We start from the raw sequence: 11,892 nt of genomic DNA on the forward strand, positions 1-11,892 counted from the left end.
GGGGGGGTGGGGTTGGGATAGGTCCCGCCTATCTAAGCGCTATTTATCTCTCTGCCAAAGATAGGAAGTATCTTCCTTTCTGGTTACTCCTTCCCTAGCTGTGCTCTAAGCAAGTTGAGAGAACTGACTGTGTCCCTGGCATGCCCTCCCCAGGGCGGGGGCAGGATGAGGATGAAATCTGCACCCACATTTAAGGTTCGTGCACTCAGAGGTCAGCTACGATTTAGGAGCCAGATGATGTCCCCAGGGCTCAGGGACAGTGACAGGTCCGCTTCGATCCCTCACAAGCTGGGGCCGTCTTCTGGGTCTAGGCGCCTGCTTTGCCCAGCGGTCGCCAGGCAGAGTGGGGCGCATGGCCCTGGCTCTGGGGGACCAGCAGCGCGAGGCCTGGCCAGGAGGCGGGGCAAGGATGCCTCTACAACCTCAGGCCAGGGTTGCGTTTGACCCCAGCTTGGCCGGCCTCTGCTGGCACACAGGCCCCCAAAAGAAAAATGAGAGTCTCACTGCTCTTCTGTCCACCCTACCTGCTGTAGTTTTCATGAAAAATAAAATAAAAAAGACATCATGAACGTGAACGTGGGTTAAGAACTTGTAGCCCAGGCTGATTTCACTGTGCAGGCTGAGCTCACCCAGAGCTCGAGAAGGGAAGGGCCACGCGGCCACGTGGCCACGTTAGTCAAAGTCACCAGTGCTGAGGACGTGCCGTGGTGGGTCCGCTAATCCTAGGCCGTGGATGTGTGACCTGCAGTTCTATTGTTTTATTTTATTTTATTTATTTTATTATTTATGCACACAGAACTGGGGTACAGGCCAGAGGTGCGGGGTGGGTGAGAGGATTCCCCAGAGACAGAGCGGGGAGCAGAAGAGGCAGATGGACTGAAACACACTGCTGAGGGGAGCAGCAGGGAGACAGGAGAGGTCTGCTGCGCCCTGGGGGTCCCTCCCTGGCTGGGGATCAAACTCGTGCTGCAGGGGCTGCGGACGGCTTCACAGCGCTGGGCTGTAACCCACTGCACCACCAGGGTGGGCCCCAGTTTTGCATTCTATGCAAGGCCACGGCTGCCCGCCAATCAGCCACAGGAGCTACACCTGCCAGGTGCCTTTCAGATCAATCAAGAGCAGAAAGCGCGACCACCCTGGGAAGGCTGGGTATGGCCAGGAATGTGGGGCCCTGGGGCCCGCAGTGGGGTGTAGGAGCGGGGGGAGGGTGAGGACTGATGTACACAAGGGGCCCCAGAAGCTGATGAGCAGAACGCCTTGGGATAAGATCGCCGCCCCGCTGGGGCCCAGAGCCTGCTCGCCATTACCACACCGACTCATCAGGCAGGTGAGAAGCATCTGCAGGGCAGACTCGCCATACTGCGAGGACAGAGCACATTTTCGGGCTCCACCCTCCCTCCCCTTCTCTCCCCTCACCACTGCTGCTGCCAGTTACTCTGTCACGAGCCCAGTGTCTGCCCTCAGCAGCATCCGTGTCCCTCGGCCGCTCCACGGCCCCGTTCGTCAGTGTGGGGTTGTCAAGGCATCACCCAGAAGCTTCTCCACATCAGTCTACTATTTAAAAAACAACCCCCCCACTGTCATAACCAGGTGAGGCTACCTTACTTGACCACGTCAAAAGCGATATCAGAACTAAGAACTAAACATAAAAAGGAGCGAGCAGGTGTATTTCCACGCTGCTTCCCAGCATGTCGGCTCACAGCTCGGTGATGTTTTATTCCTGTTTTTAATTCATTTGAAGTAGATAATCTATATGCCTCCTTTTTGTGTATGCCTTCACTCCCTTTCTCAGCATCAAAAAATTTTTAAAAATTGGCCCTCCCTGGCGGCGCAGCGGGTTAAAGCGCAGCACTGAGAATCTAAAGCCGCTTCCGCATGAGTTCGATTCCCGCCTGCCCCAGAGGTGACCACATGGCGCGGCAGACCTCTCCTGACCCGCCCGCTGCTCCCCTCAGCAGTGTACTTCGTCAGTCTGCCTGTTCTGTTCCCCACTCTGTCTCTGGTGAAGCCTCTCGCCTCCCCTGAGCTTCTGGCCTGTACCCCAGTTCTGTATGTACAAATAAATAAATCTTTAAAAAAAAAATTTTTTTAAATTAAAAAAAAAAAAAAGGAAATTCCTGGTTCCCGGGAAGACAGGATTCAAGATGGCAGCATAGCGGGCCTGGGGGTTCACTTCCTCCCGTGAACACGTCGAAGATGCAGCCACGTCTAGAGTAACTTCCTGTGGAAAGGACTTGAGGATGAGCTGAGGAGTCCTCACAACGGGGAACAAGGGAACCTGACTCAGTGTCACCAGCAGCCTTCCTCGCCTGGCCACCCACATCAAGGGGGTTCATCAATACCGGCCTTTCCTGAGGATTCATGCCCTCGCAGGCACCCCGAGAAAGCACCATAGAGAAAGCCCCCCCTGCACAGACCTACACAGGAAACCCAACATGGCCTCCCTGGCGGTGCAGCGGGTTAAGGCGCAGCACTGTGAAGCCCTCATGGCCACTGCAGCACGAGTTCGATCCCCGGCCAGAGAGTGACCCACAGGGCGCAGCAGACCTCTCCTGTCTCCCCGCTGCTCCCCTCAGCAGTGTATTTCAGTAGATCTGCCTGGTCTGCTCCCCACTTTGTCTCTGGTGAATCCTCTCCCCGCCACCCCTGCATCTCTGGCCTGGACCCTAGTTCTTGTGTGCATAAATCAATAAAAATAAATCTTAAAAAAAAAAAAACAATAGGACTCCTGACCAAATAAGCTTTGGGCCCCTGCTAGGCCCTGGTCAGAGAGGCCTCTGTTCCTCTTGTCTGCAAGATAATCAGTGTCCTTAAGGCAAATAAATACCCTCCAAAGCGGGAGTTTATGTCTTTGTCCAGATTCCTCACAGCACTAACTCAGTGCCTCTTGCAAGCAGGTACTGGGAAGATGTTTCTTGCCGAGAACATCTATTTAGTTAAACTCTGGCCAATAATAATTCCGATTCTTCTTCTTCAGCCTTCCTCGCGGGCTAAACCATAACGTGCAGTGACTGGGAATCATTTCTTTACTCCCAAGGCTTTACTCCCAGGCTACACTATGTTTTCCATCTTGCGACAAGGAAGTCAAGGCTCAGAGACGTTCCACCTCTTACCCAAGGCCCCAGCTGGTGCCTGGGAAAGGCAGCACCCCAAATAGGACCATGATTGTGGCCACAGATGGTAGAAGCCACACTGCTGTGTGTCACGTCATATTCACAAAAACCCAAGGAGCTACTGGGGCTGGGAGGTTTATTGTGTCATTCTCTCTCTCTCTCTTTTTCCTTTTAAAGATTTTCTTATTTATGCACATAGAACTGGGGTACAGGCCAGAGATGCAGGGGTGGTGAGAGGCTTCACCAGAGTCAGAGTGGGGAGCAAAATAGGCAGTGTTCAATGCAGGAATTTCACTTAATACACTTTGAAGTCCACTGCTGAGGGGAGCAGCGGGCGGGCAGGAGAGGTCTGCCGCGCCATGTGGTCACCTCGGGGGCAGGCGGGGATCGAACTCACCCTGAAGCGGCTGCCGCTAGCTTGCAGTCTGCGCGTTAACCCATTGAGCCACCAGGGAGGGCTCCGTTATGTCATTCTTTTCCTCCACCCACTGTCCTTTTACCCAGTTTATTAAGTCAAATCCCTGCACTGTCCCTCTACCCACCACATGGGAATACTGGTGTGGGGGGGGTGTCTGGGGGTGTGGGCGTGAATGTGGGGGACACTGTGTGCCTGGGGGAGGGAGGCACAGAGAAACAGGGCTGAGGAGAAGACTGACAAGTGCCAGACAGAAAAGGAAGGAGAAGGCATTCCCGTGGTGATGACGGCTTTATTTCACCCACGTCTCCCAGCGCCGGGCCCCATGGCAATATAAAAGTTGGGACCAGATTTGAGCTTTATTTTGTGGTAAATGGAATGGCTAGGAACAAATAAATAAGAGCCCATCGCATCTGTCTGTCAAAGAGAGCAAAATTGTTCTGAATTGTTATTAGATGGTGACTGTCATCCTGGGCTTTCTATTAAATGGAAATAACACCGTGACTGTTATTTTTGCACTCAGAAATGTTTTTCTTGCTTTTTGGGTTCTTTTGAGGTTTTTCTAGATGGCACATTCTAGCTAACAGCTCTGTGCATTGGTGTCTGTTTCAGGCTGGATAGTCAATGTGATTCTGTGGCCTGGAGCAGGCTTGCAATGTGGGCGGTCTCCGGCCACACGCGGGGGGAATCTCACTTCCAGGCTCTTTGGAGTGAGGCACATCAGAAATCACCTTGCGAGAGCGGCACCCACCACCCCAACCCCACCCCGCGAGCGCCCCCTGGAGGGTGGGGCTGCTGACTGCGCTCCATCTAGGCAGAGAGAGGCCCGACACCCCCGCGCCCCGCGCCGCGGAGACCCGCGGAGTCGCACAGCCGCGAGCCCCAGCACTTACATTCACGGAGCCACTTGTTGGGGTCCAGCATCAGATACTGTTTCGTCATCTCCAGCTCCTTCATCAGCCACTCGTACTTGGCTCGAACCTCGGCGATTCTCTGCTGGCGATGCTCCAGAATTTTCAGTTTTGCATTGAAACACGTGACCTCCTGGTAGGCAGCGGAGGGGGAGGAGGGGGGTGAGAGGAAGACGCCTGGGCTCAGAGACAGGTGCACAACCTCTGCGCAACAGGTGCAGGTGGGCTTCCGCGCACAGGCAGAGGAGCTGCCCGCTCCTTTTGGGGGCATCCAGGTGGCTCCGGCTGAATTTCTACCCTGGCAGTCAGCTCGCATAACCCAGCCTCAGGTACGCAGACTGGGTCCCAAGCTGGGCCAGAGCATCGGCCCCGCCAGCCTGAGCCTGCACAGACCCCTGAAGCCCCGCCCAAAGGTGCGGCGGCCGGGGCAGGTGCTGCTACCCCCACCCACCCCAGCCCCGCTGGCCCTCCCTGCTGGGAAGCCTGGCTGGCCTGCGCCGCCCGGCACCCCGGGGCTCACCTTGCCTGCCCGGCGGCGCTGCAGGCGCTCCACATCATCAATTTCATAGACTTTGATCTCGAAAGGCTCTCCCAGGCCCCTCTGGGTGTTGCTCAAGGGGCCGTCCACCCAGCGCACCCCGGCGCTGGTGGGGGGTTTCCTCGCTGGGGACGGGGTGTCCAGGGACAGAGCTGGGATGAGCCGCCGTCTCTGGGAACCTGAGTAGGGGATTAAGCGCAAAGTTAATCTCAATGATTTTCAACCTTTTAATTTTTTTTTATAGTGGTCGGTGTTTTCTTTTCTTTCTTTTTTTTTTTTACTATAATAATTTATTTTTACATCATTTTGTGCCTTTTTCCATCTCAGTTGTAACCCCTGGGGTCTTCCCATCACCCAATCACCCGTGGGCCATCACCATAGTCCCATGCACTAACCTCCACCCCTTTTTTTTGATCCCATTCCCCACTCCACCTCCATAAAATATCTCTGGTATATAGTTGCTCATTATCATTATTCCCCCCACCTCCAACCCCGGCCAGGTCCTTTATGCTCCAGTGTTTTTATTTTTCTTTCTGGCTTATTTCCACCAAGCACAATCCCTTCTAGCTCCATCCATTTTGTTGTAAAAGGCATGAGTTTATCTTTTTGATGGCTGAGTAATATTCCATCACCACATCTTTTTAATCCAGTCATCTACTTTTGGGCTAACTTTTTTTATTGCAAGGGCTGGGCTGTGCCATACAACCTGGGGTGTTTTAATTTTGAAACACTCCATACCCTCCAGCATCACCTCAGAAACACACATGCACGTTGCCCCAGTACAATTTCTCCCCTTCTTCCTCAAAAAGAGACCCTGAGTTTCAGCGGGCAGCATGGCCACCTGGATGGAAACCAAGCCCCTCTGTGGCACCTGAGACTTAAGCTCCCAGTAAAGCAACATCACAAAGTTTGCCTTCTGCTGGAAAGCAGAGTGGTTGGGAAACGGGACACCATCCCCACCAGGTTATCGTGAGGTTGAAGGAAATTGGACCTGCCTTAACTTGGAATGGATGGAAGGTCTCCTTTTGGGAGGAAAGGAGATTTTTGCCTGAAACCTTGGCCAGTTGCACTTAAGAATTGGGGCTGGCATGTAGAGAAAAAAAAAAAAAAGGAACCAGGAAAAAAAAGCATAATAAAGTAAAAATCAAAATCATCAAGCAACCATAGATCAGAGACATTCTGCAGGGAAGGAGGAGGGGGAAGGGCAGGAGAGGGGTGGCGGAGCACCGGAACTGTGGTGATGGCCGGGGGAGGGATAGGGGGGACTTTTTTTAAATAAAGATTTATTTATTTATGAACACAGAACTGGGGTACAGGCCAGAGGTGCAGGGGTGGTGAGAGGACTCAGAGACAGAGTGGGGAGCAGAGCAGGCAGATGGATGAAGTGGTGAGCAGAACAGGGCAGGTCAGGAGGGGTCTGCCGCGCCATGTGGGTCACCTCCGGGCGGGGGATCGAACCGGCAACTGATGTGGCTGTGGCCAGCTTGCAGTGCTGCGCCCTAATCCGTCACACCACCAGGGAGGGCCGGTGGTGGGAATTTCATGGGGAAACCACACATTGTACAAAAATGAAGGATGATATAATGAATATATTAAAAAAAAAAAAAGGATTGGGGCTGGGCCTGCTTTTCAATAGGATAGATAAAGAGCTCCAGGCAAAGTGAGATTTGAATGAAGGAAAACAAATGAGAACTGAAACCCTTCTCAGGCAGCTCTGAGAACGTGGAGGCCGCTCGAACCTGTAGTTTTCTGGAGGAGCTGGGAGGTGGCCGTGTGTGTTCCTGAGATGATATTGCGCCTCTCAACGCTATTTACCATCACGGACAGGGAATCTCAGAGGAGTTAATGCCTTCTTTCTTCTACTCTTCCATCTATCCTCTTTTCCATTATTGTCCCCCAATTCCACTGGGTTCTGCCTAGTGGGTACAGAGCTAGTGTGGCCTGATGACCCTTTCAGAAAGAAAGATGTTGTCCTTTTCCTCCAACTTCAGAGATCTACTAGTTGCTATGGAAACAAATACCACAACCCCAGAGAGAGAGCAAGCCAGATGCTTCATTATGGAGTAAAAGACCTAAGACACAGAGCTGCCTCCCACTAACAACTCTGGGGCGTTAGAATTCCCCCATTCCCTGCAGGGACGGCATGGCTATTCAGTGTGGTCTTTCCTCCAAGAGACAACCAGGGACACTGAATTTGGGTTTAAATTTTTTCCCCCCAAGAATCATGTTCTGGGGGCTTCCCTGGTGGCGCAAGGGGTTAGGTCTCAGCACTAATGTCTGACTTGGTGGTCAGTTCCCCCCCGGGGTGACAGGCACGCTCCCCATGCCCTTGCCAGGGCCCCCAGCTTCCCCCACGACACGGAGTCAGGATCACAGTGTACCTCTGAAGCAGACGAGAGGGAAGTGGGGGGCGGTCCTCAGTGGTAGGTGTAAGAGCTGGCTGTTACCAGTTCACACGTGGAATGGATTTTCTAGTAATTGAACCCAAAAGTCTCAGAAAATCCATGATACCCATGAGCTATTATGCAAGAGAAACGGCGTCTACCTAGACTACCGCTCACTAGCTCTCACGTCCCCCTTGCCAGGGAATGGCATGGTGAGGAGGTTGAAAAGTTTGCAAGAGAACTTGTGAAGAAGGCAGCAAGCACGAAAAGGCCTGTGGGATATCTCTGCAACCCCCACCCCCACCCCCAGGCCTGCCTTCAGCTGCGTGTCATCAGAGGGGTCACCGACCAGTATGTGTCTGACTCATTCTGGCCTCTGCAGTGATGTCCACTCCAGCAAGAAGTCTGGTATTGGGCCTTTTTGTACTTAACACCCCGGAGTCCAGATGGAACGGTCTGTGCTAGTCTGAAGGTGCCACCTGTTTGGTCAAATGTCAGGGGACTGGGCAGCTTGAGCGCTGCAGGCCTTCTCTACCACCCAGCCCTCGGCCACTGACAGGCATTGCACACTCCTCATCCCTTTCCTCCACTCAGGGACTTCGTACAGGGGCTTGGTTGTCTGCCCTGCTGTCCCTTCCCACCCATGACATGCCCACACCACCACGCTCAAAAAATATAGAAGAGGCCTGATCCGTATTTATCAACTGGAAATACATGCTATGCATCTTCCTATGCAAAGAAGTGTATTAGCACCAATATTTCTTACGTGATGCAAATCATTTCACAATGTGGGCATCAGAGAGACTATGAGGGTTGTCAATAAACCCTGAGAAACACCTCCTTTTTACTTTTACATGAGAAAATTGAAACCGAGAGAGGGTTATTCTCTTAACGGTCACACAGCTCAAGACTCTAAGTCTCTCCCTTTCTTTTTCTTTCTTTTTTTTTTTTCAGGTTTCTTTATTTATGCATACAGAACTGGGGTACAGGCCGGAGGTGCAGGGGCAGTGAGAGGATCCACCAGAGACAGAGTGGGGAGCAGGACTGGCAGATCGACTCAAATGCACTGCTGAGGGGACAGCAAGGAGACGGGAGAGGTCTACTGCGCCCTGTGGGTCACCCCCTGGCCGGGGATCGAACTCGTGCTGCAGTGGCTGTGGCCAGCTTCACAGCGCTGCACTTTAACCCCTTGTGCCACCAGGGAGGGCCCAGTCTCCCCCTTTCTAGCGTAATCTTCTCACGGTTCCTGCCACAGCCGGCAGAACCACCAACCCTGCACACTTCCCGCCAACATGCCTCTCCACGGACGGGCTGGAAAGGAAGCTGTGGTGATGATGTTTGGCTCATTCCACTGTTAAATGTGCCCTCCAGCACTCAGAAAACTCAAGAACATCTTTGCAGTATTGAATTTCCGGTGCATTTTTACTAAGAAACTAACCGAAATATTAAATCTTGCCAGACTCAAAATCAACCTCTGATAGGAAAAAAGAATAATAATAATAATAATCATAATAATAATATGGCCTATCTTTCTGCAGTCCCAGCTACCTCCAGTAATTTTAAAATCTAGCCATCTCGCCAGGAATTTTCTTAGAGGAGTTTTATGGCTTCTCTTAAAGGAGCTGCTTTTGATTTATGCTGATCATGTCTGGCAGCCGGCATTTTTCTTCATAATAATCATAAATAAGCAAGACAAGGTCGCCTGGCTGAAAGGAGCATATCTCTGCTGCCAGTCCATTATGCAGGCCTGGATCTACGAGCTGGTCGCTGAGCCCCGATGCTCTCGGCGTCTGCATTAAATCCCACATCTGGCACAGAGCCTGGCGCTTTTATCTCCCACTATTCCCTCCAGTAGGCTAATCTAGCAAGAGACGCTCAGAGGACAGCGTTTATGAAGAGAGGAAGAACAAGAGCGACCTCGGAGAAGCCTGATGTCCACTCTCCAGACAGTTGTTCTACACACTTTTTCTTCATGTTTTCTGCAGCGTAACAGCCATGCTGAATATGGCAAGTCTTGACTGAAGAGAAAATATATTGAAGGAGTAAAATGGAGTCACAGATTCCAGGCACAAAATTAGAGCGTGTGGAAGCCCTCGATTTACCTGACCTGTGGCACACAGAAATGTCTCACTGTTTCTGTGACCTGGGCTTTGAGGAACACAACTTGGGAGACATAATAGAAGCGTTTATCCCCAAATAGCATGAAGGCCAGAAGGTTTTTTTTTGTTTCTACAGAGACCCTAGCTTAGACAAACTTTCTTGTTATTTTACCAAGACATGTTGATGCCTCAGCCTTGAGAATGGCCACAGCAGCTGCCACATTCTAGCAAGTGGCTTCTGCCTCCCGCAGGGTCTGCCCTGTGCCTGTGGGTGGACTCTAGGGCGAGGGATGCCAAGGGGCACCGTCCGAGCGGAGCGAAACCTGACGCACACACCACAGGGAAATGAAGACGTCAAGGGGCTGACAGCCACGGTGACTCCCAAGCATGCTGGGAATACAACATTCTAGAAGGTTTCATGATCTGTGGGCCTAGCAACAGGGCAGTGTCTGGAGTTACGACATGACGGCCTAATCCCTTGAGGTGCCTCGCTTTGATTTGAGGAAAATGGTTTATGATGTGAGCTGGCCAGACGCTTACATTTGGGTTGGAACATTCCAGAGCTTGGGCTTTTGCACATGCAAAAGCAAACCTGTGGTTGAGTGCAAAAGCCAGTGGATCAGCTGATGGAAAAGCCGGAAAGGCTCCACCTCTGGGTCTGGCCCCACTTTTATTCCAAGGATCTGGCAGCACCAATATGCTCCCGGGCAGTGTTTCAGACAGCCTGGGGTTCCACAGAAGGGCGACGGTAGAGCAGCAGACGGGCTAGTGGGGTGCCCCGACACCCTCCGTTTAACCAAGGCACAGAACTGCACACGGGCCTCTGGACAGGGCTGCTTCCCACAACACATGCGTTGTTCTTATGCTAAAGAAGGAGCAGGGGTGACGTCTTTGGAATCCGTGTAAGGACGAAGAGGAATCAGAAAAAATCCTCAAGTAGCTGAAGTTGCTCTTGGTTCCTCCTCTCCTCTACCTCTTCCTCCTCCTCTCTTTACTGTCCTTTCACTTCACCTACCTCCTGGCTACCAACTCCGACCTGGGCTCCCTTCTACTGTCCCATCAAGGGTGACTGTCACAGGGCACCCAAATCCCCAGTTACTGAGTCAGTGGGATTTGTACCTTCGTTGCGCTGCTGTATAATCTGCCTTTTGGTTAGAGACTCCTGTGAGTGGCAAAGAGTTGTTCCAAAAGCATGCATTTGGGCTTCCTGGTGTGGGGGTGTCCTCTGGTGGGGGGCTGGAGGGAGGGCCAGGAGGAGAGGGTTCAATTCAGGCTCCGGGGTGCATGTGCGGGGTGCATGGACCACAAGTGTGTTTGGGAGCACATGTTAGAACGGCCTGCCCCACAAGGACAGACAGGATGCTCCACCCTGTTTCCAGGGTGCGCCCACCAGGTCTTGGGGAACCCCAGGCCTGCATTTCAGCTCTGTGACTTCTGGTCATAAGGGTGGCCCTGACCTGCCTGCTCAGCAGCCCCTAAGCAGCGTTCTTGTCCTGGAGCAGCTCACGGCAGGGCTCCCCCCACTTAGTGAGGGGAACCAAAGGCGGAACAGGCAGTTTTACCCCCAGAGCTGGTGAGTGGGGGTGGGGGATGGGGCCCTGGAGGCCCGGCAGTGTGTGTGTGGGGGGTGTCCTCCACCATGCTGGTGAGTGAGGGGCATTTGCCTCCTTAAGGCACCCTGACATCCTAACCCCAGGGCATTTTTTTCCTATAATTTATTTTTGATATTTTTTTATGCACACAGAACTGGGGTACAAGCGAGAGGCTCAGGGGCGGCGAGAGGCTTCACCAGAGACAGAGCGGGGAGCAGAACAGGCTGATGGACGAAGCACACTGCCGAGGGGAGCAGCAGGCGGTGCAGGGGAGATCTGCCGCGCCCTGTGGGTCACCGGGGGGCGGGGATCGAACTTGCACTGAAGCGCCGGGCCAGCTTGCCGTGCTGTGCTCTAGCCTGCTGCGCCACCAGGGGGGGCCCGAGGGCATTTTTAAAGGCCACTTTGACAGAGCCAGCCCCTGCGTCCCCACCTGAAGCGCTCCGGCCAGGTTGAACCCCACGCCCCAGGCCCCGTGGCCCCAGCCACCGGCCAGGGCAGCCGCGCCTTCGGGAGCCCCGTGCCAGACAGACGCCTACCTGAATTGGAGCGTTTCTTTGGGGTCTTGAGGCTCCGGCAGCGCCCGCCGACGGAGCTGCTGTTCTCGCTCATGGAGTCCTGGGCGGAGGACGCGCTGCCCGTGGCCTCGCTGTCCCTCAGCATGCTCTCGTAGCCGCTGCTGCCGCCGCCGCTGTGGTAGAACAGCGCCGTCTTGCCCATGGCGGGCGGCAGCTCCCCGCTCAGCACGCTGCTGTTGTCGCTGCCGTGGCCGCTGCTGCAGCGGTGCGGCTTCCGCGGGGGCGTGACCTTGCTGTAGGGCGAGGGCAGCAGGTGCGTGGC

At 53.6% G+C, this 11,892-nt stretch overlaps 1 protein-coding gene across 1 annotated transcript in view; it reads right to left on the reverse strand.

The window, feature by feature from the left end:
- The window catches only part of KIF26B (kinesin family member 26B), a 243,355-nt gene that overhangs the window by 766 nt on the left and 230,697 nt on the right, over positions 1–11,892 (reverse strand). Inside the window, exons 11-13 of the mRNA XM_004690768.2 lie at positions 11,592–11,885; positions 4,960–5,156; positions 4,422–4,572 (exon numbers count right to left, since the gene is read on the reverse strand). Of these exons, the coding sequence (XP_004690825.1) occupies positions 4,422–4,572; positions 4,960–5,156; positions 11,592–11,885 (642 nt within the window). The remainder of the gene's footprint in view (positions 1–4,421; positions 4,573–4,959; positions 5,157–11,591; positions 11,886–11,892) is intronic.

This window comes from Condylura cristata, unplaced genomic scaffold, assembly GCF_000260355.1.
Source record: "Condylura cristata isolate star-nosed mole 26May11 unplaced genomic scaffold, ConCri1.0 scaffold00029, whole genome shotgun sequence".
In the NCBI taxonomy this organism is placed as follows: Eukaryota; Metazoa; Chordata; class Mammalia; order Eulipotyphla; family Talpidae; genus Condylura; species Condylura cristata.